The 25,901-nt window shown below is 47.9% G+C and overlaps 1 protein-coding gene across 14 annotated transcripts in view; it reads right to left on the bottom strand.

Annotated features, from left to right (window-relative positions):
• The window catches only part of MTSS1 (MTSS I-BAR domain containing 1), a 166,915-nt gene extending 145,001 nt beyond the window's left edge, over positions 1–21,914 (bottom strand). For 3 of the 14 annotated variants that reach the window (XM_007188877.2, XM_007188876.2, XM_057531711.1), the window contains exons 1-2: positions 21,194–21,908; positions 856–917 (exon numbers count right to left, since the gene is read on the bottom strand). In XM_007188877.2, coding sequence (XP_007188939.2) covers positions 856–917; positions 21,194–21,265 — 134 coding nt within the window. In that variant the 5' untranslated portion in view covers positions 21,266–21,908. Of the gene's footprint in view, positions 1–855; positions 920–11,103; positions 11,109–21,193 lie in introns of those variants that run through there. The other 11 variants (XM_007188881.2, XM_007188880.2, XM_057531715.1 and 8 more) reach the window with 9 other exon arrangements.
• Between the last annotated feature and the right edge of the window lie 3,987 nt (positions 21,915–25,901).

The raw sequence follows: 25,901 nt of genomic DNA, 5'->3' as shown, positions 1-25,901 counted from the left end.
GATTTCAAAAGCATATAGCTTTAACAAGAAGATGTTGCCGTATTTTCTATTTCATATGAAATGATACGTTAACAAGCACAAGATGAGGCAATAATAATAGCCCCTTAGAGCACATCAGCATTAGATCTTGGTTTTTAAGCAATTTTATTGAGACATAATTTGTATACCATAAAATTCACCATTTTTAGGTGTATAAGTCATCAATTTTTCAGTAAATTTAGAGTTATGCAAACACCACCACAATCCCATTTCAGAACATTTCCATCACCCCAAAAAGGTCCCTCATGCAGTCAACCTAGCCCCAGGAAACCACAAATCTACATCTGTCTCTACAGATTTGCATTATCTAGACATTTCATGTAAACAGAATTATACAAACTAAGTTTTAAACTCTGTAAGGACAGGCAGTAAGCAGAATGGACTGTGGAGCCAGACTGCCTCAGATCAATTCCCTGCTCTGTCATTTATCAATACAAGCTGTGTGACTTTGGATAAGTTATTCAGCTTACCTGTGCCTCAGTTTCCTCATCAGCAAAATGGGGTAACAACACTACTTATCTCTTGGGGTTGTGAGATTTTAACTGTCACCATGTACCTGGCCCGTTATTACCTTACATATAATACTTCATTTGACTCTCAAAATTCCAGTGGAAGGAGACAGAGTGGATATGAGTTTAATTTTACATTCGGGAATCATAGGTCAGGACGCATGGCTAATAAGTGGCAACGCTACTGCATGCTTCTCTATCTGCAACACTTCCAAAACTAACCCTAATTTGCCTCTTGGGTCCATCCTATTCCATCCTTTGTCTAAAGATGTTGCCGTTTTCCTAGGGATGACATGCTTCTACTTACCGAAGCTGGGACTGTAGCTTTCCGGCTTTGTTTATGAAATCTTCCCAAACTGGATAGCTCCCCTACAACAAAACAAAGCCATACGTCAGTAAGCCACTCTGTGATAGACATCTGATGAAGACATTGACAGCACACTCAATTCCAATTATACAGGAAACACTCTATATATGCTCTCTTCCTTGGCAGTCTACGACATGTTGCCCAAATTACTGTACATACAAGTGTATTGGCTCAGAAATGGGTTGTGAATGTGCTCAGTCCCTGTGATCCTGTAAATACTACAGATACCAAGTGGAACAAGTTTGGCAGAACCAGAATGACTGGGGATCCTCTCCAGGACAGGAGACTATTGGGAAGCATTATTAGACTGGCAGAATCTCGCGGTTGGGAAGTTACCTAAATACAGCTGCTCAGCTGATGGCTTGAGCCCAGCACCTGCATACAACATGGTTACAGGTGGTTCCCCAGCGCATTGCAGCTGACAGGGAACTCATCACCCTCCATGGCAGCCTACCTACATTAGCCACCCTGTCCTTTATGTCCACGCAGCCCTAGTTCTAACCTTCTAGGGATCCACAGAGTTAAGACCAATCCTGCTTCCACACACATCTTTTCAAAGAACGGAGAATAAGCAGCACATTCATCCACAGCTTTCCTTCTTATGGCTCCCGGATGGAATTCTGTGTCTACAAGGGCCCCTGCCTCACATCCCCACAGCATCTCGGGGACACTCCATCACATGTCTCTACTTTTCTTCTAAGTATGGCGCTCAGACACGAACTCAAAACTGCAGGCGCAATTCTGACGGGGGCAAACTAGAGGGCGGGGGTTACAGCTGCAGGCTAGAATGTGAATGTTACGAACCTTGACAAGGTAAAAATAACATATGACACCTCTTGATTTTGTCATTAAGGAGAGGGGATGGAGAAACTATAATGAAGTTAATCATCTCATCTTTTATTATAGAAGCCCCATCAAAATAGTCTAAAACTGAAACTGACCTAAAACATAATGATTTCACCTTCCTAATGGTTTTAATAATCTTTTTCTCTTATGCTTAGGAGCACAGTTTCTCTACCTTGCCACTGCAGACATTTTGAGCCAGATAATTCTTTCTTTCTTTCTTTCTTTCTTTTGCTGGGGCGGGGGGCGGGGGAGGGGTTCCTGTACATTGCAGGGTGTTTAGCAGGATCCCTGACCTCTATTCACCAGATGTCAGGAACATTCACAGATGCCACTGAATGTGACAAAATGTCTCCAGACACTGCCAGATGTCTCCTACAGGGCAAAATCACCCCCAGTTAAGAACCACTGCCTTAGAGGAATGTCTGAGAAACTGATTTCCTCTAGAGAAGAAACAGTTATCTGAAGTTCAGCAATTTCTTCACTTCAGTTTCAATTCTTCTGTTAAATGAAAGTAAAATTAAATATATTTTTATTTTGAAAATATCTTGCATAGAACATGTTAATAAAAGTGCCCATTTATACATTTCTCGAGCTATCAAGTCTGTCTGAAAATGTGCACAGAGACATCTGGAAAACCGTCTACCAAATATTATAATGGAATATTTCTGGGAGCTAAGATTTGGACCAATGTGTTGTTTTCTTGTTTGTACTTTCCTCCATGGCCATAGTTTTGTTTTGTTTTTTTAAAATAAGGGTCATGTATCATTTTTATAAAAACAATGAAGTCATTACATTAAAAAAATTTAAGATCAAATTAGCATTTCTGACAACAACAGCACGGTGAATTTACAATGCACCCAAACCCTAAAGTCTGTTTCATGCATGCTGCTAGATCACAACCATCAATTCTGCATTTGGGCATTTGGGACCTGCTTGGCTCAACTGCAGGTGCTGGATTTATTCCTTCAAGCAGCGATGTGCTCCCAATGGGACGCTGAGCTGCACCAGGCCAGGGATTCTGTCTGACTGGCTCCTGGCAGAAGTCCTTCGGCAGCTACATCTGCGCTACTGACACCAACACCCATGCACAGGTCCTGTCATCATCTGCTAAACCACTTAGCCTCCATCCCATCTTTGTGCCCCAGGGGGTCTGTTCAACCCAAAAGCATAACTTTATTTGTGTTGAATGAAAGCTTGTGAGGGCTCAGGCTACCTTTCCAGGCCTATCAAGTCACTGTGGGGAATCCCAAGTATAGCACCTAATATATTTACCATTTTCTTATCAAGTCCAGGTATGAACACGCCTTCTACATCTACATCCAAGTAATTAAGGGTAAAGGCTGAGATCAGAGTCCTCTGGCTGGTCACTAGAGATCTCTGTCCAGATGGAAATCAGTTAAGCATCCTTAAGAGCACGAGAGTACAACTAACCAATTACAGCCTCATCTAGCCATTCCTTCTCTTTCTGGTCCACAAGACAGTATGAGAAGCTTTATGAAAAACCTGAGGATGTTCAGAGACACGGACCATCAACTTCTAGCCAAAGGAACCACCATCGCTGATCTGCACACAGGACACGGGAGCCAGGTCCTCCTCTCCCCAGCAGCAGCCACTCCCATCCACAGAACCCCTGGAGAAGGTCACTGAGATGATCCATAATATTTCTTAAGAAAAAGGTGAGGGGCTCCCCTGGTGGCTCAGTGGTTAAGAATCCGCCTGCCAATGCAGGGGACACGGGTTCGAGCCCTGGTCTGGGAAGATCCCACATGCCGCTGAGCAACTAAGCCCATGCGCCACAACTACTGAGCCTGCACTCTAGAGCCCCCGAGCCACAACTACTGAGCCCAAGGGCCACAACTACTGAAGCCTGCGTGCCCAGAGCCCTTGCTCCACAACAAGAGAAGCCACCGCAATGAGAAGCCCACACACCGCAACGAAGAGTAGCCCCCCGCTCGCTGCAACTAGAGAAAGCCCGCGTGCAGCAACAAAAACCCAATGCAGCCAAAAATAAATTAATTAATTAAACAAATTTAAAAAGAAAAAGGTGAGGCACATTCACTGAAAATACGCCAGAATGGCAAAAGGCCTGCGCAGGGAGCCCCAAATCCTGAGTTCTCGCCACGGCCCTGGCAGTAAATTATGGGGGGTAAGTCACTTGACCTCTCAGGCCAGTTTCTTATAATGATCAACAAAAAAAATGCATAATTCCATCACTGTTATTGAACACTGACATCACGGAACACTGAAAGAATGTTGGGAAGGAATAAGGAACACAAACTCCAGGGGCCCATCTCCTGGCTAGAATCCTAGCTCTCCCGTCTGCCATGGGACATCGGGCAGGTCATCCGACCTCTGCCTGGGTAAGTCACCACTGCCCAGGGTTGGTGTGAGGAAGAAATGAAGTCAGACATCTAAAGGGCTCAGAGCAGTGCCAGGCACTCAGTAAGTGTTCAATAACCTTTGACAGGATTGATCCAAGCGTCTGCAGGCTCCCAGGAATCTCCTTCGGGATGCTGGGAGAGATGTTTAAAACTCTCAAGGTCAGATGGTCCACCCAGGCTGGGATCCCTCATTCTTACTCCTAAGTACAGTTCGGACTGTGCCTCTCACTATGAGTTCACCATAGTTAAAGCAGACACAGAGCAAGGCAGTGGGACACACAGTGCCAATGTCTCTGCCGTTCCCAAGTACATGGCAGGTGGAGTACTTAAACCACAGATGAATGTGCCTGAAAACAGCTGCTCAAACCACTTTAAAAACTACTTATCTGCCCCCACTGGAAGCCTCATTCCAGTCTTTACCAAATTAGCAACAAAAGGAGGGTCCCCGCTCCAGTTAGGGGGTACAGCACCCAGCTCTCCGCCTACGAACACCCACTCAGCCAGAAGAAGGCTGCCAACCGCAGCTCTCTCCCCACTTGATGATATTTGACAGTCTCTCAAAGAGTGTCAGGCCCACCTGTTTTAGGCAATATATAATTTAATGGATTCTTTAAAAAAAAAAAAAAAAGAACTTCTAAGAACAGAAGACAAAAACCTCCTTGTTGAGAAATTTTTTTTTAAATGTATAAATGTTATTAAAATTTAAAGGCAAGGTGATGTTGGGTTGTTTCAGATTTTTTTTTTTTTAAAGTTTCTTTCAAGGAAAAACAAAAAGTTTCTACCCACCTTAAAGTTTTACTACAAAAATTCAAAAGCTTGGAGGAAGTGAGGAAGGAGGGAGAAGGCACTCGTAGGAAGATAAAAAGGTAACTGAGAGAAAAAGCGCTGGGTTGTTCTAGACAACAAGGCTGGGTAAAGGGGAGCAGACTCAAATTTCAGAAGAAATTTGCCAGTCGAGACACTGTGTGCGCTGAGAACCCTTTTAGAAAGCAAGTCAATGTGGTCCTTAATTTTCTAATCTGCACCGCCCACCAAGAAGTCCCAGAAAGCTGTCTCCTGAGGCTGTGTGTCTGGCAGGCGCTATTCACCATGCATCCCCAGAGCTATGAGAAAGCCTCAACACAGACCCCGCTGCGGAGTTCACCCGAGAACACGGAAAGGTTTCACAGCTTTCCAGACATACCAAAGTCAATGAAAATAAGACTCCCACTGAGCGCCTGGGCTCTGCCAAGTGCAGAGTCACAGGTGAAGGGAAACAGGCTCTCCTCCCTCTGGAACCCCCTGAATTTCTTTGGAGAGGGGGGCAGGGAGGTTGTGAAGCCCTGGCAGTTTGTTGAGAATAGAACTCAGATCACACAGGGTTCTGGGAGAATGGAAGAGTTCCCCGTCAAAGCTGGTGTGTTTACAAGCACGTGGAGGACTCTGCATCAAGCTGCCTGACCGTCTCCACTTCCCTACAGGGGGAGAGATGGGGCTTCCCCGAAGACGGGCTCTAACTCTGCAGCCACCAGATGGGGCGCCCACCACACAGCCCCCCCTGAAGTTTGTTCTCTCTTCTAACCTCCAGGGGGATTCAGCAATCTGGAAAACTCCTACTCAGCCCTCACCACCCAGCTCAAATGTCACCTTTTGCAGAGTATCCTGGGACCCACCTGCTTCCCTCATATCATGCAGTTAGCCATCTCTGAGCCTGAGTCTCCCCCGCTGAACTGTGGGCTCGAGGACAGAAAAATGGAGGGAGGAAGGAAAAGCATTTCCGGTAAGAGGAACAAAGACAGGGAAGCAGAAACAGCACAAGTGGGCTCCTCCAAGGGACACTGGAGTGGCACATTTATGCTGGGAGAAGCAGGAGATGGAAGGACGGACAAGGTGACCATGGGCGGCCATCCAGGGCAAGATCCAGGGTTGAACTACAAATGGGGCCTTCATCCAGATGGCGAGTGACATAAATCCCAAACCAGCATGGTGACAAGACAACCTGGCTACCGCATCACATACCTGACGGCAGCCTGGTCCCTTGGGGAGTGGGCAGGAGAATGAAGTTATTCTCTTACTTCTGAGGGAGAAAGACCATCTGATCTCCGTCGACTCCCCAAGAGTGTGGTGGCCACCTAAGCAAATATGCAAGTGGGCTGCCCTGCCTAGCCTCAAGGTTGAGCTCCAAGAACACCCCCGAGTTCCTGTCCTCTCCTCTGCTTTCCCCACAGCCAGACGGCTGGGCAGGCCACTTGCCTAACCCGAGTACAGGGCTCAGCCAGTGGTCATGCTGACTTGGGGCTCTGTTTTGCTTTGCTTTGTTTTGTATTAAACAGAGGCCTGGGATGGCATCCCACACACAGCGCAGAAGAATAAACTGTGTGTAACTCATCAGCCCGGCTGGTTAACGATGCCCCATAAATAATGCAGCAACTGCCTCTCCCAGCCCCGCCCGCTGTGACAGCAGAACCTCAGGGGACAGCTGAGGGAATTAGACACCAGTGCTGCCACTCAGGGATCAGAGAGGAGCCGGGAGCCTTGGTTAGAGAAGGGACCGTTTGAGAGGAGCCAGAGACTGGAGGGGACTCACACGAGGAGGTAGAATTTGGCTCAGCTGAGAATGAAACAGGGACCAGCGCGGACAGGCTACAGGGAGTCGGGTTCCAGCTCAAAAGTTCCAGACAGAGGCTGGCTCACCAGTGGTTATGGCTGATGAGAATCCAAGTCTTGGATATACGACTGGACAGGTCATCTCCCAAGCCCTTCTCTTCACCTTGACAAGCATCACTGTCACCACCATCATCATTAAGCATCACCATGTTCTAAACAGTTGCTAGATGCCCGATACATACATCAGCGTTTCTCCAATATTAACTTTCATATCCATCACCTGGGGATCTTGCAGAAACGCAGGTCCTGATTCCCTTGGTCTGAGATGGGGCCTGTGTGTTGCCTGTTTGATCTGAGTAATGCCGAGGCTGTTGGTCCACAGACCACACTCGGAGGAGCACAGCTTGATACACACACTTACTACGTGTTCACGAAAACCCAGTGAGGCAGGTGCTGCTAATTATCTCACAGCTGAAGAAACCAAGGACCAGGAAGGTTGTGTCCTAGTGGTCTAGGCTGAAACTTGATCCTAAATCTGCCCGACTTTGTGGCCCAAGCACTGCCCTGATTCTGCGACGTGCAAGCAGCAAGATGCACAGACCCAGCCTCCCGGCCCAGTCCCAGGGCTGCAGAAAGCCACTCAGTCGGCAGGCTGGGTCCTGCTTTATATTGGGTTCAGTAGGAGCCCAGACAAAGTAAAGTGGAGAGCAAGGGCTCCAAACACATAACCCCCGATTACAACCGCAAAGGCCCTGGACAAGCTGTAATGTCGACCTAGGAATGGTCAAGATTCTCAACCATGTGAAAAAGAAAACACAAAACAAAGAAAAGCTCTTTGTGCAAAAAACGTCTGATAGAAATGCACGGGAAATGTTCAGTCACCATCATTAGCGGTGTGATTATGGATAATTCTGTTAAGTCTTCAGGTTTCCTGTGGATACCAGAACTGATCTGCTTCTACCAGGAGGTCGGAGAGCCTGTCTGGAGCATCTCTATAGGCTGCTGCCACCGGGTCCCTCCCCAGGGTGAGTGTGAGGAACACAGTCCACATCATCCCTCTCCTTCTTCTAGGGTCACCCCTTAGTGACCTCAGCCTTCAGGGAAACGAAAAGCAAAGCTTCAAGAGGAAGTTTCTGACCAAACCAGGAGTGCCTCTGGACTCCATGCTTCTTGAAGCACAAGGCAGGAATCTGCAGCTTCCAGAAGTGGGTGCCTGTCACAGCTCTGTCCCCAAAGCCATCTTTCCCCACCCCAACCTACAAGATGAAGGGCGCCCAAGATCCTCTGATGAAAGGCGCTAAGTAAGCCCATCCATCATAAAAACCATTCTGGGCTTTTATTTTCTGATTGGGGCTTGCCTAATCCACTAATTACCCGTGTCCATCAAGTGGATGGCAGCCACTCGGATAATCAGTGGTTGCCTCCTTGCACGCCCACCCTCACCCACCTACTCAAGCTCACCAGCAATAAATATGCCTGTGAAAAGGACCTTACGGCTCTGTGCACACTTCGTGGGCACTGCCACCTTCCACTAAACAGATTTCCCCTTTCACTGAACTCCACAAGCCCCAAATCCCAGCCGGGCTATTAGGAATGACATCCAGGTGGGTACCACAAAAAAGGGCTGTGTTTGTTACTTCTATAGTCACTGCCCTTTTTTAGTGTCTTTCCACTGAATGTCCTTCTCTTTGCCTGGATAGAGGGCCCTGATGGGCAGTCTAATCCAGTGTCTAAAAGGATCAGTGTGGTCTAGTGGGTGGAGTCAGGCTGCCCAACTTCAGATCTCCCCACTGGGGACCTAAGTGACTCAGTTATCCATTGCCACTCTGTCTTCATCTGTAAATGATACCCACGGTAGTTCCCACCTCAAAGGATGGTAACGAGAGTAAGTGAAAGAATACGAGGGCAGATAAAGATGACTAGCACTTAGATCTCCAGAAATGCCAGCAACTGCTATTTTAATGAGTCAACATACAAGGCCAGCCACCCTGACTCGGACATTTAATGAGCACCTACTATGCACAGGCACCGGGTGGGGATTAAAACAGGCCAGAGTGCTGAGGAATGCTGTTGTGTAAGCCACCAATCCCAAAGCCTTCGGAGGGCGCCACACTCCAGATATAAAGCACTGGAAGGTGGGGTTGGTGCAAATTTCTGGAGGGGGGTGATTCCTCACCGAGGCCTTAAAGGACAAGAGGGAATTTTCTGGGCCAAGAGGAAGGAAAGAAAGAAGGACAGGAGGAAGCATTCCCTGCAGAAGAAAGAGAATTAGCAAAGGATAGGAAGTATAGAAGGCTATATGCTACATTCAGACATGAGAGTCATTTTGTTCCCCTGGAACACATCCCAGGAGGGTGTGTGATCTGGGGGGCGGGGACGGGGTGGGAAGAGCAGGGAGATCCTTCCTACTCACCTCATGAGCTGCAGAGGAGGCTCTTGGTGGCTCAGGGTGGCCCAAGAGCCACCCCCACTTCTACTTACTCATGGTATACTCCCCGCACGACCTCCCAGAGACACCACTGGGGAATGTCTGCTAAAACTGCAGATGCCTGAGCCCCGCCCCAGATCTGCACAATCAGAATCTCTGGGGGTGGGGCCCAGGGGTCTGCATTTAACACATTCCCCAGGGGACACTCATGCTCTGATGGCTAAAATCACATACAGATTTGAGAATTATCGCTCTAGATAAGATGCCACAACCCTCTGAAGTCTTGGATGCTGTGGCCTCAGCAATTTCTCTGTCCTGATGTTCAGACCTTGCTCCTTCAGAAGTAATCGCTGGTGATAAGCACTTGCGAATGGGAATGTGAACTGATACACATTTTCTGAAAGGCATTTGGCAATGGGTTTCAAGAGCCATGAAAGTATGTACCTTTGACCCAGGATAAATCCTTCTGGGGAAACCACCAGTGTAAATCAATGTGTAGCTACAAAGATATATTCACTGGAGTGCTGCTTATAATTAGTGAAAAACTGGACACAGCCTCATCACAAATCAGTATGTAACTGGCTCCCACCTCAGGGCCTTTGCACATGTTCTTCCCTTGTCTGGAACATTCATTATTTCTCTAATATCCACATACTTCATAAGCTGTTGCTCAAATGTCAAATGCTTCTCTGTGAGGCCTTCCCTATTTAAAAACTGCCACACTGGGCCTGCTTTATTTTTTCCCATTGCACATATCCTTCTAAAACATAACACAATTTACTTATTCAGTCTGTCTGTCCCAGACCCCCACCCCCTCTCCACTAGAATGTAAGTTCCAAGAGGGCAGAGATCTGCATCCATTTTATTTACTGCTGTATCCCTAGCACTTAACACAGAACCTGGCACATGGCAGGTCCTCAAATATGTGTCAACTAAATGAATTAACTACAAACAAACAAAACAATGGACCACCACACAGCCATTAAAACTGACCTGGTTTCTAATTACATGCACAGAAAGCACAAGTGAAAAGCTAAGTGGAAAAAGAAACTTCTGGCAGGGCACAGGCCGCAAGAGCCTTCATCTAAAACGTGTGTCCATAACCCACTTTGTAATCAAGTGGTTATGGGTGACTTTTATTTTTTACTTACCTGAGGTTTTAGTTTTCCTTTCATTAACTTTCTATTACTTGCATAATCTTGGAGAAGTAATCCCTCATGAAATGCTCTCAAAACATTTGCTAATGCTTTATGCTAAATGTAGAGGAAAGCTCTCTCCTTGGTGATTTAATTAGGGTGTCCCTAATTAAGGCCGGCAAACATCAAAGAGGCCAGGTTCCAGGGGACCCTTGCTTCAGGTCTACTCCTGTTTGAAAGATGACCCCCATCCCCCAGCAGCAGCTCAGAGCCTCCCAGTGCCCGGACGCCAAGGGCCTGGCCATCAGCTAGCTACTCCTGGCCCTGCTCCCCGCTACTTGCTTCCTATTGGGGTGCTTCATCCAATTATCCAGGCCCCAGATCACATCCTGCTGGAGAGCTGGCTTTGAAGGTTCAGTAAACAATCACTTCAAAACAAAGAGGGACCATTAAACCAAACTCAAAGACTTCCTTAATGGCCTCCTGCTCAGCTGCCGGAGCTGCCGGCCGGGCTGGGACAAGCCGGGCCTCAGAAGCGAAACTGAGGTCTCCCTGTGAACTAATCTCGAAGCCTTTCCAGCCTCCTACTGCACACAGCCCCCTTTCCTGAGGTGCAGTCCTGTAGGTTGCAGAGCCATTACTGGGGCGACCCTGACAGAGGGAGTTTCTCCAGCAAAACAAACATGTGTCATGTGGTTGTCACCTCGGACAACTGTGTCAGACCCTTGGGAACCACACCCCGCCTGCCCCCCACATACTTTCCTCTGCTGACTAATCAGCGGCCCCAGGCTGAGTCCACGGCCCAACAACTTCATGTCGCTGGCTGGTCCAACTCCTCTTGAAATAAAGGGAGGCCTCCTGAGCCTCCTGAAGCAGCTCAGAGGACAGCCTAGATTTTTCTTGCTTTTTCTGGTTCATCCTGAGTCCTAAAGCTATAGGTAGAATAATCTTCAAAGCAATTGATAACATACACCCATTATGGAATCTGAAAAGGAAATCCTAAAATGCTGTGAGACATAGCTCAGCACCGTGGATTAAGGGCACAGACTCTGGAGCCAGACTACCTGGGCTCAACTCCCAGTTGTACCTCTCGATAGTTGTAAGATGGGGGCAAATGGCTTAACCGTTCTGCACCTCAGTTTCCCCATCTGTAAAATGGGAATTATAGCAGTAAGTCCCTCACTGATAGATGGACTAGTATTGAATAACCACCTCATTGGGTTGTTGGGAGGATTAAGAGTCTTTGTAAAGCACTAGAATAGTGCATGGTTGTACCATAAAAATGCTTGTTAAATAAGTAAAATAAAACTCAGGTCTCAGCTTGGGGGTCACCTGTATCAAAAGCCTCCCCCTGATTCTGTCCTCCTACCCCAAATGAGAATCAGAGGGCTTCCCCAGGCCCCCATCAAAATCTTGTGCTGACATCTCTCAGGGCACAGATCACACTGATTTCTAGTTACTTGTCTGTTCCTCTAGACTAAACAATTTTCGGGCAAGGTCATAGGTGTATCTCTAACCCCCAGCAGTGCCTGGCACAGAGCAGTCATCATATTTGTTGAATATGTGTACTGTGTTCTCTCAAATTATTTACAAGCTGAAAGCTGAAAAGCATTTCACTCTTGTCTTTATTGCATTATCAAAGCGAAGATATAGGTTTCTTATATTTTCTGAAACATCTGAGTGCTGCTGTCAGCAGGGTACTCTGCTGGAAATTACTAGGGTGGCTCAGATATATACATAAGAGAGTTTTATTCAGCATTCATTTTGTGCTAAGCCCTTTACATATATTTTCTCTTTTAATCCTCCACAACTTTAATAGGAGAGTATTACTCTACCCATTTTAAAGGTAAGAAAATTAAGTCTCAAGGAACAAGAGTAACTTGCCCAGAGTAATAGAGCTAGGAAGTGGCAGAGCCAGGCTTCAAAGCCCAAGGGCAACCACTTAAGGTAGAATGTAATAAGTACTAGGTAGAATCAACATGAACTTGGAAAAATGCCCAAGGGCATCTGACCTGGTAGGCAGAGGAGGGTACAGAAATGAGGTAACTTTCTGGTGAGGCCTTGAAGGATGAGAAAGATTTCAATAATGCCAAAAACGGCAGAGAAGCTCTTCCAAGCGGGACAAACAGCAAGAATGAGTAGCACAGGATGTGTTCAAAGAAGCCAGGGAATCCAGGCTGGGAGACACTGGGCACAGAGCAGGCCACTCTGCTGGGCCAAGTCACAGGTGGCCCCCAAGGCCTGGCTAAGACAGGTGGGCCATATTCAGCAAGTAGGCAGGTAGGAAGAACTCAAATATGGCCAAGTCTTGGGAAGGGACAGAAGCCAGTACGAAGCTGCTGCTAAAAGGCAGACTAGAGGCAAATGAGGCACGTCTCCTGGTAGTCACTCCAGAAAAAGAAGGGGTGACTCAAACAAGGTGAACAGAAAAAGATGGCCCTTATGAAGCAACTCAGTCTCCCCATACACTGGTGTAAACATCTCTACAAGGTTTTTTTTTTTTACGCATTAAATTAAAGGCCCTGAGGACCTCAGCCAGGTACCCAGCCCTTCCCTGCCTTTATATACAGACAGAGGGTTTGCAAATAGAGAAATGCCAATAGGCCCTGCTGAGCCAGATGAGGTTATAATGAACTCAGCAGTGATTTACTTAGCAAGAAAAAAAAAAAACTCAACTTCTCCATTTCCTGCAACTTCACTGCAAGCTCTAAATACAGCTCAGTAAAGGGTGGGGTCATGTTTGCCCTAAGAAGTGGTGGAGATAATTACTGATTTCAAAACTTCACAATACTTCATTCCCAAATCTGCAAGACAGAAGAACAACAGCAGCTAACATGTGAGTGCATGTGTGCCAGGCACTGTGCGAAACCCTTTACAAGTACCATCTCATTTCAGAATCCCCCCAACAACCCTATAAGATGGGTACTTTATGAGACCCATTTTACAGAAAAGGAAAATGAGGCTCAGAGAGATGAAGAAATTTGCCCACAGGATTTAAAACCAGACCTCTCTGACTCCAAGCTCAGCAGTAGCTCCAAAATTTCTACAGGAGGGGTTTAGGGGCAGTGATGTGGCCAGGAGGAAATAGAATGTGGGCAGGAAGCTGTGTGGCCGAGCAAGCACACTGTTTTTACTTAGGTGGTGTGTTATAGATCTGCACTGTCCAATATGGTAGCCACTAGTCACATATGACTATTTAAACTTAAACAAATTACAAGTAAATAAAATTTAAAAATCAGTTCCTCGGTTGCACTAGCCGTACTTCAAGTGCTCAAAAGTCACATGTGGCTAGTGGCTAATGTATCTGACAATTTCCATGACTGTAGAAAATCATGTTGGACAGGACTATTACAGATCAACTAAAAACAGCCAAGGATTCTAAAGGTGATTTTTCTCTTGTTATTTTCCAATTTGTTCACTTCAACGTTGTTTCACTATAAATTTATTCTTATTTTTATTAACTGTAGTAAATACACATAAAATTTACCATCCTGAAGCCCAGTAGTGTTAAGCATATTCTCATTGCTGTGTGACCACGTAAAGATGCTTTTACTCAGACTTAGGCAAGATCGAGAAAACACGTTGAGGGTGCTTAAACTGTGTATAGCTGGGGGTGCTTTTAAAAATCCTAATGTCCAGGATGTACTCCAGAAGCACTGAATCAGACCCTCTGAGGAATAGGGTCCAGGCATCAGGGTCTTATGGCTCCCAGGGAATCCAACGCGCTCATCCCTGTGACCATGCCCATTCTACCAAAATGGGCACACCTGCCCAGAACTGCCTCTTCCTCCTCCAGCCAGACCCACTCCTCCGGGACCCTGGAGACCCCTGTCTGTGGGAGGTGGCAGGGAAGGGAGGCCCAGGCAAAAGCTGCCGTCCACCAAACCCGTCACCCACCTCCAAGATTCGGGAGGTGGCTGGTGCTGACCAAGCTAATACTTTCACTGCTGTCCAAATTCTTCGAGGGGAAGAAAGCAAATAAAAAGACACACAGCTCAAAAGGCACCCCATTGATTTTTTTTTTCCACCCACTTAAACTAGACAGGAAAAGAAAAACCACTTAGAAACTATGACCAAGGTCGTATATGCCAAGAAATCAGCACAGAAAGGAGGTTTTTTGGCAATTCCATCAACTTCCCCAAACACAGTCTTGCAATGGCTCGATCGACTCAACCCAACTCGAGGGTGACCGGGAAATAATTAAATACGGAAAGCCCTTTTACAAGAGTGTTCCAGGGCTGGACACAAAATGAGTTCAAGGCAAGGAGTTCTCTTTGAGGAGTCACTGAACTCCGGGTGAACTTATTTAATTCATATAATTAGGGGGACAGATGGGCATAGTCACCCAACCTTAGGGACCAATGGGCTCCCCAGATATATAAAGGCAGCCCTCTGGCCAGTCACGGAGAAGACTGGAGGTGCTTTGTATGGGGACAAGGACAGAAGCCAAGGATGGAGGTGACTTTCCTCTCTGCGCACCCAGGGGAAGGAGAGGAGAGGGGAAAGGCAGGTTGTCTGTCAGAGAAGATTGGTAAGTGGGAGAAGGAAGGAAGCCACAATATGTCGATACATCACAAATTAAACCATTTCCACAAAAGTGACAGCCAGATGGGAGCTGCGCACCACCCCCACCCCCAGAGTTCTCCCAGCATCTCAGCTCAGGCTCACACCTCCAGGCTGCAGGCACAGAGATGTGACCTTGATTCCTTCCTTGGGCGTCCTGCAAGACTCAGGCAAGTGAAATGCTGTGGAAATAAATCTACAGCCCCCTCTCTACCTTAGGCATGCTCTAAAGAGCTCCAGCTTTAAGGTCAAATAAACCAAGGTCTGAATGCCAGCCCACCTCACCACGGCATTAAACGAATTACCGACTCTCTTCAAGCCTCAGTGTTCTCATCTGTAAAGTGGGGATGATGGTGAGGATGACAGGAAATCCTGGCACACAGTAGATTCTCACCGAGTCCCTTGCTGCCCCCTCTTCACTACATGCAATGATTACAGAGCACCTACCACGGACCAGGTGGCACCAAGAGCATCTTAAATTGGGAAGCGGCAGACGACACAACCCCATGCCAAGGTCTTCCCTAGGCTACGGGGGGCGGGGGGGGATTAATAATGCGTGGGCTGCTCTGGAATCAACGCCGGGTGGATTTTGGTTTTGCTTTTGGAGGGGGGTTGTATATGCATATGTGTGTATGTGTGTGTGTGTGTGTGTCTCACGGGCGCACACGCGTGCGCGCGCGTGACACACACTCAGATGCAACCTTCTGCAGTCTCCAGCTCATTCGAGGGAGAACCTTGGCAGTCAAATACAATGGGCTTCCTCAATGTTCATCCAATTAATTTATTCCATTTGTCTCTCTGGTTTGCTACTTAATAAGGCCCAATCGGCAGTGCAATCTGCAAATCTGAGTTAAACGGCTTCAGGCATCAGTCAGTTCCGTTTCAGGAGTCCCAAACGCATATTGTCTGCTGTCCTAGGCAGCTGAATCTGTCCTTTGGCTTTTGTTTGGTTCAGGGAGAGGTATTTCTTTGTTTTTGCAAAGGTGTGGGTTTTGCAAAGGTGTGGGTTTTAGGGGAAAGTGTCCTGAAGGCAGTTCCAAGAAGTAATGGCAAACTCAAAATGATCTCATTTTTCCACACCCGATCTGAACATCTAAATGGTCTTGCTACAGAAGGAATCTGGCCAGCTCTCGACCGTCCCTAGGAAGATGGAAAAAGCCTAGATGAAAATTACAGATAAAGCACCTAATAGATCAATAATTTCAACCTTTTCACCCTCCAAGCGTTTTAACAACCTCAAGTGAGCTGGCCAAATTGACAGACATTGTTTTAACTTTTTCCTTTTCCCTCCCTCAAGAGGCAAAAGAGTTCGAAGGCCAAGAGGTCAGCAGCAGAGTGTGGGTGGGACATACTTGTACTAAAAAATTGTTCACTGTTTCTCTGAAATTCAAATTTAACTGGGAATCCTGTATCTTGGCTTGCTGATACCAAGCTCGGTGCTTGCAATGTCACTGAGTTCACGTTACTCTCATAAAGAACTAAGTGATAGCTGAACCGGGCAAAATTCAAACTCAGCCTACCTTCCATGCAAACCGTGACTAGGAATGACCTTCTCTCTCCATCTGGGGCATTACCAACTAGGATCTCAGAACGTAAACGTTCACAGCATCAAACAACAAGTTCTAAACAATTTGGTTAAATATGACGTACAAGGGATTTTCCCCACAGAGACACTCAAGCCAAGACCAAAAAAAAATGACTTCTTTCCAAACCTCGACGACAAGATTTGCACCTAAAAGCCCCCAAAGACTGATCTACAGAGAATAGGCCCTAACTCTCTGAACAGGCACCATTCTGGGCAGTTCCCTGCTGCTGGTTTTATGACATCTTCACTTCTCCTTCTTCTCCCACAGGCCTAAACTGAGGAAGCTGTAAAAGCCTGGACAAACACAGCCATTTGCTAAGAGAAAAGGCAACATGGGGCCCATCTGTACTTTACAAGGGCTTTGCTTGTCTACCTTTGTGTGTCACCGTTTACAGAGCAGCCCGCCTCCCTCAGAGCACCTGGCCACTGGCGGAGGCCATGGCTGGGTTTTCCCTATCTTCCTAGAGAAAACCCCCTTTTTTTTTTTTTTTTGAAAAGTCAAAAGGAAGGCCTGCAGGGGATGACCGATGCCCCTCCCCAGGCTGGACTACCAGCCCTTCCTGCCATATTGAATTGAACTGGACAAGCAACTCTCCAAGGGCAGCCCTTGTGGATCTTTGGCTCCTCATAGCCCAGCAAAAGGCCTTCCACACAGCAGGCCCTCAATAAACACCGAGGAAGTGAACCTCTTGTCTGACAGGAACCCCAAAACCAAAGCAAAACAGTAGAGGTGAAAAAAAAACCCTGAAATCATTATCCAGTGCTGGATCCACTGCCCACATTCTTGATCTTGTGATAAGTAAGGAAAAATATCATGACATGTCTTTGAACCACAAAAGATTTCCATGGAATTCAAGAAGTCCCTTCAGCAGGTCTAATTTTAGGCAGAACTTAGGAGAGAGGATACTGGTGGCAAACAGAGGTGGGGGGCAGTGGAGGAAAACTGAACAAGGCCCCTATTCTGCTCGGCACAGGTGCTGGTAACAGGACACCCCTGCCTAAAGTGAGACGTGGGGTGGAGAATTCAAGGTGTGCTTGGGTATTTTTTTCACCCCCAGTCACATTATACAACCCCGAACACACTCTCCAACCTAGTACAAAGTTCTCCCTGCATCAGGCCCAATGCAGCTCCTGACATGCCGATTCTTGAGCAACAAGGCTGAGGAAAATATTTGATTTTAGCGTCCAACTGTTTTTTTTTAAACTAAGTTAGTTATTAAAAGAAGACAGACATCTACAGGCTGAGCTACCCTCAAGTTTGGCCAGGGTCTTCTGGTCTTAAAAGCTCTCCAAACATCTCTGAATTCTACATGCTGGTTCAATTACTTAACTAAAAAAATTTTAAAGTACAAATATCAAATCAGCATGTTGTACACCTGAAACTAATGTTATATATTAATTACAGCTCAAGTTTTAAAAAAGAAAAAGTAATGGCACAAATCTGCTGTTTGAAGCATTAGCCTGTCTTTCCCAGGACTTGGAGAGAAATTCCAAAAAGATTCCAGGATCTCCTTAATGCAGTCAACAGTGCTTAAACATCAGAAGTCAGTCATCTGGGCTTCCACAGTCACTTCCAAGCTACTGTCCCCTAAACAAACTGGCGATGGGCCCTTGCCTCCAGCCACATGAATCCCTAGTCTCCCCTTCCCTTTGGGACCAGCTCACTCCAGACAACCTGATTTATGTGGATGGCGGAAGGGCAGCCAGTAAGCGATTTTGCACACCACCATTCATTAGTGACCACCAGAGTAGGATGGAAGAAAGGAAAAAACCACAGGGTTTCCCCTCATCAAGGAATCAATAAGTTATTTAACAGCTGCTGCAGGATCCCAATGGAAGAAAAGTGAGGGTTTCTTCACTGCACCCGACCCCCTGAAAAGGATAAAACACACACCCTGACAGCCCAGGACTTAGCCAGATGAAAGATCATTAGAAGAATGCAGAAAGAATCCTCTCCAGCTTTTCCATGTCTTGAGGTTCTTTGGTTTGGGAAGATGGATGGTGCTAGGCCTTGAAATTACTCCATTTTTTGCTGTTTTCTTTTTTTTTTTTTTTTCTCCAAAGAGGAAATTGACTCCCTTCCTGTGCTGCTGTACATTTTGGAGAATCAAATGCTACTTTAAAAAAAAAAAAAACGTTTTCCTTACCCTTTCTCCCCCCCCCCCCAACAACACTTCTGAGCAAATAACCTAAAAATGTTCTCAAGATGGCATTCCAAATGGGTTTCCAACATTTCCATGTGTCCTTCATAGCAAACAGAAAGGGAACCAAAGGCGTCATAAACCTATCATGGGAGTTCAAGGAAGTGAAAAGGAGGATAAGCAGGTCCTTAGAAAGACGGCCCATTTCAGATATTAAAAATTGACTTTTGTTGCTGGCAACTCCATGCATAAGCATACTCTACACTGCTTATCCTATATGCCCAAATTTTAAAATTCCCTTTTAAAATGTCACTGCCATCTACTCCACGAAGAAGCCTTTTAAAAAGAAAACTCCATGAAAACACTGTCTTAGGCATAAACAATCTTGGAAATTAGACACCCCCCCCCATCTCTTTTTCCTTCTTATCTCTCTATTCCCCAAAAGTCTGAAATTCTGCAGACCCCAAGGCATGTTTTCATCTTCCACTCCACTTCGCTTTAAAAATCTTTGACTGCCAAAACAAAATAAACCTTTAAAATAAATGTCTTCCCAACAGGATGTTGAACAAACCCAACTCAATTCAAAGGGAAAGAACTCAGGAACCACAAACTATAGATCCAGCATTAAAAGGGCATTAAATAAGTATTTTTAACTGGAATCTTGGGGAGGGAGAAGCATGCCACCTTAGCACCCACAAATGCCTCAGGCAGAAAGTGCTGCAGGACAGTCCCGGGATGGCAGGTAGCAAGCATTAGGGCCTACCTTCAAGTGAGTTACTTTCTGAAGGGCTTTGGGTTCAAACCTGTAAATTGAAAGAACTGAGCCTAGATTCTGGATTAAGGAACAAAGAGCGAGGAAAAAACTCCAGATGTGAACACTCTGGGACTGCAGTGGGCCGATGGGTTAGGTCACTGGGTTCTTGTTTCTACAGAGGGACTGGAAACATCCATTTCTCCCCTCCAAAAAAACACAAGCAGCTCTCCCAACCCATCTCAAATTCTTCCCCTGGTGATCAGAACACACGTGTGCCTCAAACCAAATCCTGTTTGATTATAAGGCCTATAGAATTTCAGTTAACAAGAAATACCCCAGAGTCTACAGAGGGAACACCAAGCTTTGTCTCAAAAGAGCACTTCAATTATTCAATGTGGATTGGGGGCAAAGGAATGAAAGGGCTGTCTTTGAACAGGGAATAATCCATCTAATTCCAAGGGGTTGGATTAGAGGCATTTCTGGGCAAGCAGGGTCCCGCTGCAGATAAGGCTACACGAATGTCAATTTCTGACAAAAGGCACAGGCTCTGGATAAGGATTTCAAAATGGAAAAGACCAGGACGGAGGCACCTTGGAAAAAGTTCACCCCGGGTGAGGTGGCAGTTGGTTCTAAGAGGGGGAAACAGGCCATGACAGCTGAGCATTCCTTCCCAGAGTCCATCTCCGAGGCCGAACCCTCTCCAAACCTTACACTTCAACAGACAAAAGCTCCTGCAGGCGCCGAGGCAGCGGCTGAAGAGGGGCTGTCCACACCCACTCGCTGCACAGCTTTCCAAACCTGCCCACTCGTTTTGGAAGCCGAGCTTTCAATTAAACACCACCTCCCCGGATCTGTTGAGGCAAACTGGGGCTGGGCTACAGCCAAAGAGAAGCTCCCTAAATACACATGAAAAAAAATCCCCCCACCGCCCCCAATTCCCACCTCCAGCCAGCTCGCTCGTATACATTTCCTTTGGATTAGTAACACAGGGCCCTGGTCTATCTCTGTGCACAGAAAATCCACATCCAAAAGATCAGGTTCTCCCCAGTCCCACCCTTGCAGGAAAATGCCAGGGTGTTGTTCCCCGCCCCCATCACACACACGGGCGCCCGCGCGCGGGCGGACACACACACAGAGTCTCCACAATCCTTCCAAGAGAAAACCTGGAGTCTGTTTGTGTTGGGTGGCTAGGGGATACAGTTGTTTAAGGTGCCCCAGTCTGGACCTCAGGCTGGGAGCCTCAGCCAGGGGAAGTGGGGTCCCCGCAAAACTGCTCTGGGAACTTCTGCTCCGCGCCCCGGGGGAGGGCCGAGGGGAGGCACGCACGCCTTCGCCAGCTTTGGAAGAGCCTAATTAATACCTAATTTGCTCAGATCTCCCCCAGGTGGACCTGAAAGCCAACAAGGGAGAGGGAGGTCCCTCCCAGTCTCTCGGGCCGGGGGGGCTCCTTCCCACGGCTGGGAAGAGCCCCCGCCCTGTACCCCAGGGAATCAGGTGTCCGCCCAGGCATCCAGCCTCCGCGGGTCGCGGACACTCCGTCCAGCGACAGACAATGGAAAACTTGGAGCCGGGGCCCTGGGCCCCCAGGGAAACGAGATGGTGCCGTCCCCTGGGACAATGAGCGGGGAGAGGTCAGGAGGCATCATATACCCCCAGAAAAGCCGCCCGCCCGGTGACCCAGCAGAGCCCGGAGCGGCGCCCCGGTGAGCAGGTGACACCCGGGCCGGAGCGCTGCCGCAGGTGGCCGGAGGCCACGGCGCAGGCAAGGGCCGGGCGGCTGGCCCAGGGCGGAGGCGAAGCCCCGCGGCGAGGTCAGTGCGCGGCGGCCGCCGCCGCAGCCGCGCCCCCAGCGTCCTACCTTCATGTCGCTGATGATGGTCTGGAAGAGGCCTCCGAGCGCGCTGCATTCCTTCTCAATCACAGCCTCCATTTTCCCGGCGTCGTCAGGGACAGGACACACACTCGGGGCTGCCTGGACTGTGCGCGGGGCCGAGGATCGCTCACCCCGGGAGGAATTTCAGCCTCCGAGCGACCCGCCGCCGACTCGCAGCCTCTTCTCCAAAGAGGACGAAATGCCCGAGAATCGACTGTTCTCTGCCCAAAATAAGAATAATAATTTAAAAAACCAAACCGCTCTGTAGGGCGCCTACATGCAGCGCTCAGCTCCTGGCCTTAAAAATGCCCGGAGAAGACTGACAATCAGGCCACCACTGGTGCCGACGACAGAAACAGCAAAGCCCATCTTGAAGCAGAGAAAACCACCCGCTGACCCAGGGCCAGCGCCATTTAAAAATGCAAGATTTTCTAATTTAATAAATGTCTTTGAAATTAAACAAACAAAAAAATCGCCCAACAGCAGAGCGGGTCTGCTCGCGGAGCCCGGATCTGTTGCTCACAGCCGCGGCCGCCGCCTCCTTTTCAGTCCTGCGCGCCCGGCCCCGGCGCTCGCTCCTGCTCGGCTCCCGGGGACGTTCGCGGGGGCGCACGCGCGCTCGCGGCCGTGCGTCCGCCGCGGAGGCGCGGGGACGGTGCGCGCCCGGGCCCGTGCGTCCGCCGCACGCGGGCGGGGCTGGAAGCGCGTGCCCGCGAGGCGCGTGGGGCGCCGGCTGCAGAGAGGAGCAGGCAGGCACGCGGGCGGTGGGGGGAGGATTCAACCCCCGCGCGAGCCTCCTCCGCGAGCACCCCCCCACCTCGGCCGCGGGTTGCTGAGCCGAGAGGGCGTGTCAGCACGCGGCTAGGCAAGTGCCCACCCCACAATGGCTGCGACCACCCAGCGCGAAGGGTGCAGCCGCCGACCCCCGGGACTCGCACGGTGGCACGCTTAGCGCAGTACCTCGCAACTAGGGAGCGCTTGGTAGGGCGGGAAAACTGCCGCTGCTGCCGCTGTTGCCGCTGCTGCCGCTACTACTGCAGGCTTCTGAGAAGAGGCCCGTTCTCTGATATCAGGACTGCAGCGCCGAGTCACGATTGCAAACAGCCAAATATGTAATTAAGGAGAGTTCGGCGACGTATCCCGCAGCGGGATGCCGAGTTCAATAAAGTTGCAGGATGCTGGGAAAGTGGATTGATTTTGCCATTGCAAAATAAATGGCATTAGAGCTTCCGTGTACTGTTCATCAGTTTATGGAGATTGCTGACTGCCCGTGACTTTGGACGGTTGTTTTTCAGGCGCGCTGAGGGCATCGGGTGGTGGTGTCACTACAGAGAGCCCTGTTGGGAGGTTTAACCTGAAAATAGCACAAATGGGCCCAGGTTGATTTGGGGGCTGGTAGTTTATTTTCCCAGCTCCACCGCCTAACTGCACAGCCGGACCTCTCTCATTTAGATCAACATCAAATAGGCAAGGAGGAAGGGAATCAAATGAGCAGCTTTTTAAAGACCTTAAAACATAAGCCCCCAACTCTGGGCTGTTCCCTTGACCAGGTTCTGTGCTAGTGTCTCCTAATTCTGATGAGACTCGGAGGAGTGAGACCCAGTTCTCAAGAATTTTCCAGCCACTGGCTGCCTGGAACTAATCCAAATCCACCAGATAAAGTACAACAAGCTGGTCCTGGTTTTACTTCTTGCTGCTAGACCACAAGAAGTGCTAATCTTCTCCCAAAGCTCATTGCGCTTATGTCCCAGACCCATCTTGAAACAACTTCCCAAACACAGGGTGCACACGACTTAGCTTCACAGCATGTGGTTTTAGAACAAAAGAAAAAGCTTAGGCATTTAGGTGTCTGCAACCCAATAAATCCCTGGTACTCTGCTACCACCCCCAAATCCAATGCAATCTAGAGCTGTTAAAACAAGTACAGACCAAGGAGGTATAGTGTACACTGTGATGCTGGCTTACATTGTATGACCCTTTAAAAAGGACATTGAAAAACCAGCACCTGTTTGGGGACCAGCTGACCCTTTGAAGCACAAAGCAGGACAAAGGGAAATAGCTGGGGGTAGTAAGAAAAGAAACCATGTGCAACATGCTGTAGAGACTTGTATCAGACTCCGTAATAGGAAAAGGTCTGGTTTTGAAAACTGCATGAACCAAAGAGATGCATGGAGCTAAATATCACAGCTGTGGAAGATAATTTTCCCCTGGGCCACTCTGCCTTACTCTTAACCACAGCCCACCTCTCCATCCCTCTCCTCCAAATCATGAAGAGTGTTACTTCTGGAATTAACTGTTCTCTTGGGCAACGCAGCTGGTCATTTGGATGCATAAGTCTCATCTTCACCTTGCCAGTAACAGTGCTTGACACATAGTTTGCTCTTAATCATTATCATTATTATGATTTTAATACTCTCGGTATTATAGTGATCAGGATCACTGCTTGTAGAGCCAAATGGCCTGGGTTCAAACCCCAGTTTAAAACCCACTAACGGTATGGCCCATACTAAGTGGGCCTCAGTTTCTTCATCTGTAAATGGGGATAAAGATAGCATCTACCTCATAGGGTTGTTGTGAGTTTTCCCTGCACTAATATACATAAAGCACTTATACCAGTTCCTGGCCTATGGTAAAAAGCACTCAATAAATCTCATCAACAGAAATAGATTCATTGCAGCACGATTCACAATAGCCAAGATGTGGGAACAACCTAAATATCCATGGCAGATGAATGGATAAAGAAAATGTGGTCTATACATACAATGATATATTAGCCTTAAAAAAGAAGGAAATCCTGGGGTATAGAACAACATGGATAAATCTTGAGGACATTATGCTCAATGAAATGAGCCAGTCACAGGACAAATACTGCACGATTCCACTTATATGAAGTATTTAAAATAGTCAAGCTCACAGAATCAGAGAGAGTAGAATGGTGGTCGCCAGGAGCTGGGGGTGAGGGGATAGGGGAATTTCTAATCAGTGGTCATGAAGTCTTAATTACACAAGATGAACAAGTTCTAGAGATCTGCTGTACAACATTGTGCTTATAATTAACAATGCCATATTGTATACTTTAAAATTTGTCAAGAGGGTAGGTCAAATGTTGTGTTCTTATCACAATGAAATAAAATTTTAAAAAGATGTAGGGACCAGGTCAAGGTTCATTCCAGCCCTGGTCCTACAGCGCATGACGCAAGCCTATAATTTTGGCATGCTGTCCCACTGACATTGCTAAGGGCCTACTGTATACAGTCTAGGTGTTTTACCTGTATTATATCTAATCCTCCCTGCAGCCTTGAGAAGGAGGTTGTCTTCCCAGCCTTCATTTTACTGTTGGAAAGTGACAGGCAGAACTCTAACTCTGGTTTTCTGACTCCCAGGCCTGAGGTGTCCCTTCTACCCAATCGCCAACCCTCCTGGGATAGGGGCCCCATGCCCTAGCCCAAGGATGTTGTGTCCTGCTTTCCTGCCACATGCCTGCATTTAGATGCCCCAAACCCCCAACCCTAGCAATGCTTGCCAAAGCTCACCTCTCTTGCCTCCTTATTCTTTGGCTTTACACTGGCCTCGGGCCTGAGAGGCAGGCCCTTCTCCTTCATGAGTAAGTGAAGCGTCCAAAACCACCTTGAGGGCGAGTCTGGGAGTGTTCCATGAGGCAGGAAAGGCCTAGAGGTGGGATGACACTTGGCGTTTTTAACAAAGTGAGTCTGGTGAATGGAGGGATTTTGAGCAGAAAAATGACAAGGTCAGGTTTACAGCCCCTACGTTACATTCTTTCCCCATGTTTGAGCATCTCTCTAACTTTTCCTCCTTTCGAAACACCCAGCACTCACTGGGCAGACATCAAGATTCGAATAACAGGGACTTCCCTGGTGGCACAGTGGTTAAGAATCTGCCTGCCAATGAAGGGTACACAGGTTCGAGCCCTGGTCCGGGAAGATCCCACATGCTGCAGAACTACTGAGCCTGCGCTCTAGAGCCCACGAGCCACAACTCCTGAAGCCTGTGAGCCACAACTACTGAAGCCCGCACGCCTAGAGCCCGTGCTCCGCAACAAGAGAAGCCACTGCAATGAGAAGCCCGCACACGGCAACAAAGAGTAGCCCCCGCTCTCCGCAACTAGAGAAAGCCCACACACAGCAACTGAGACCCAATGCAGCCAAAAATAATTAAATAAATTTAAAGAGAAAAAAAAAAGATTTGATTAACATGCAATTCTTCCCAGGAGTATTTGCTTTGTTTTTTAATAGCTCTTAGGTGGAGGAACCCAAAGTAATGAATCTTTACTAAAGGAATTTCAACTCCCATGATCTTGGGAAGGAGAGTTTGGGAGGCAATGAAACCTTCCCGAAGCAGCTCCCATCACCCTCCTTGTGGACAGTAGATCAGGATGCCCACCACCGTCTCCCAGCCCTGTGACCTTGGGGAGGCTATTTGATCTCTGGAGCCAGCCTCCTGGGGAACCGGTTCCTAACCCATGGGCTGTTCCCGGGACTGAAATGGACATCAACTGCCTATCACGTAGTAATGCTGCACGCCAGAGTTCCCTTCCCTCCCGGAAGTGATTCTCAGCCCTGGCTTCAGGAGGGCCCTGCCTGGTTCTCAAACGTGGCAAATGACATGCCCTGGGGGAATATTAAAACACCCACGCCTGGGCTCCACTTCCAGGGAGCCTGATTTAATTGGTCTG

This window comes from Balaenoptera acutorostrata, chromosome 17, assembly GCF_949987535.1.
Source record: "Balaenoptera acutorostrata chromosome 17, mBalAcu1.1, whole genome shotgun sequence".
NCBI lineage: Eukaryota > Metazoa > Chordata > Mammalia > Artiodactyla > Balaenopteridae > Balaenoptera > Balaenoptera acutorostrata.
Note: the sequence above shows the minus strand (reverse complement) of the source record. Positions and strands in the feature narration are given on the sequence as shown.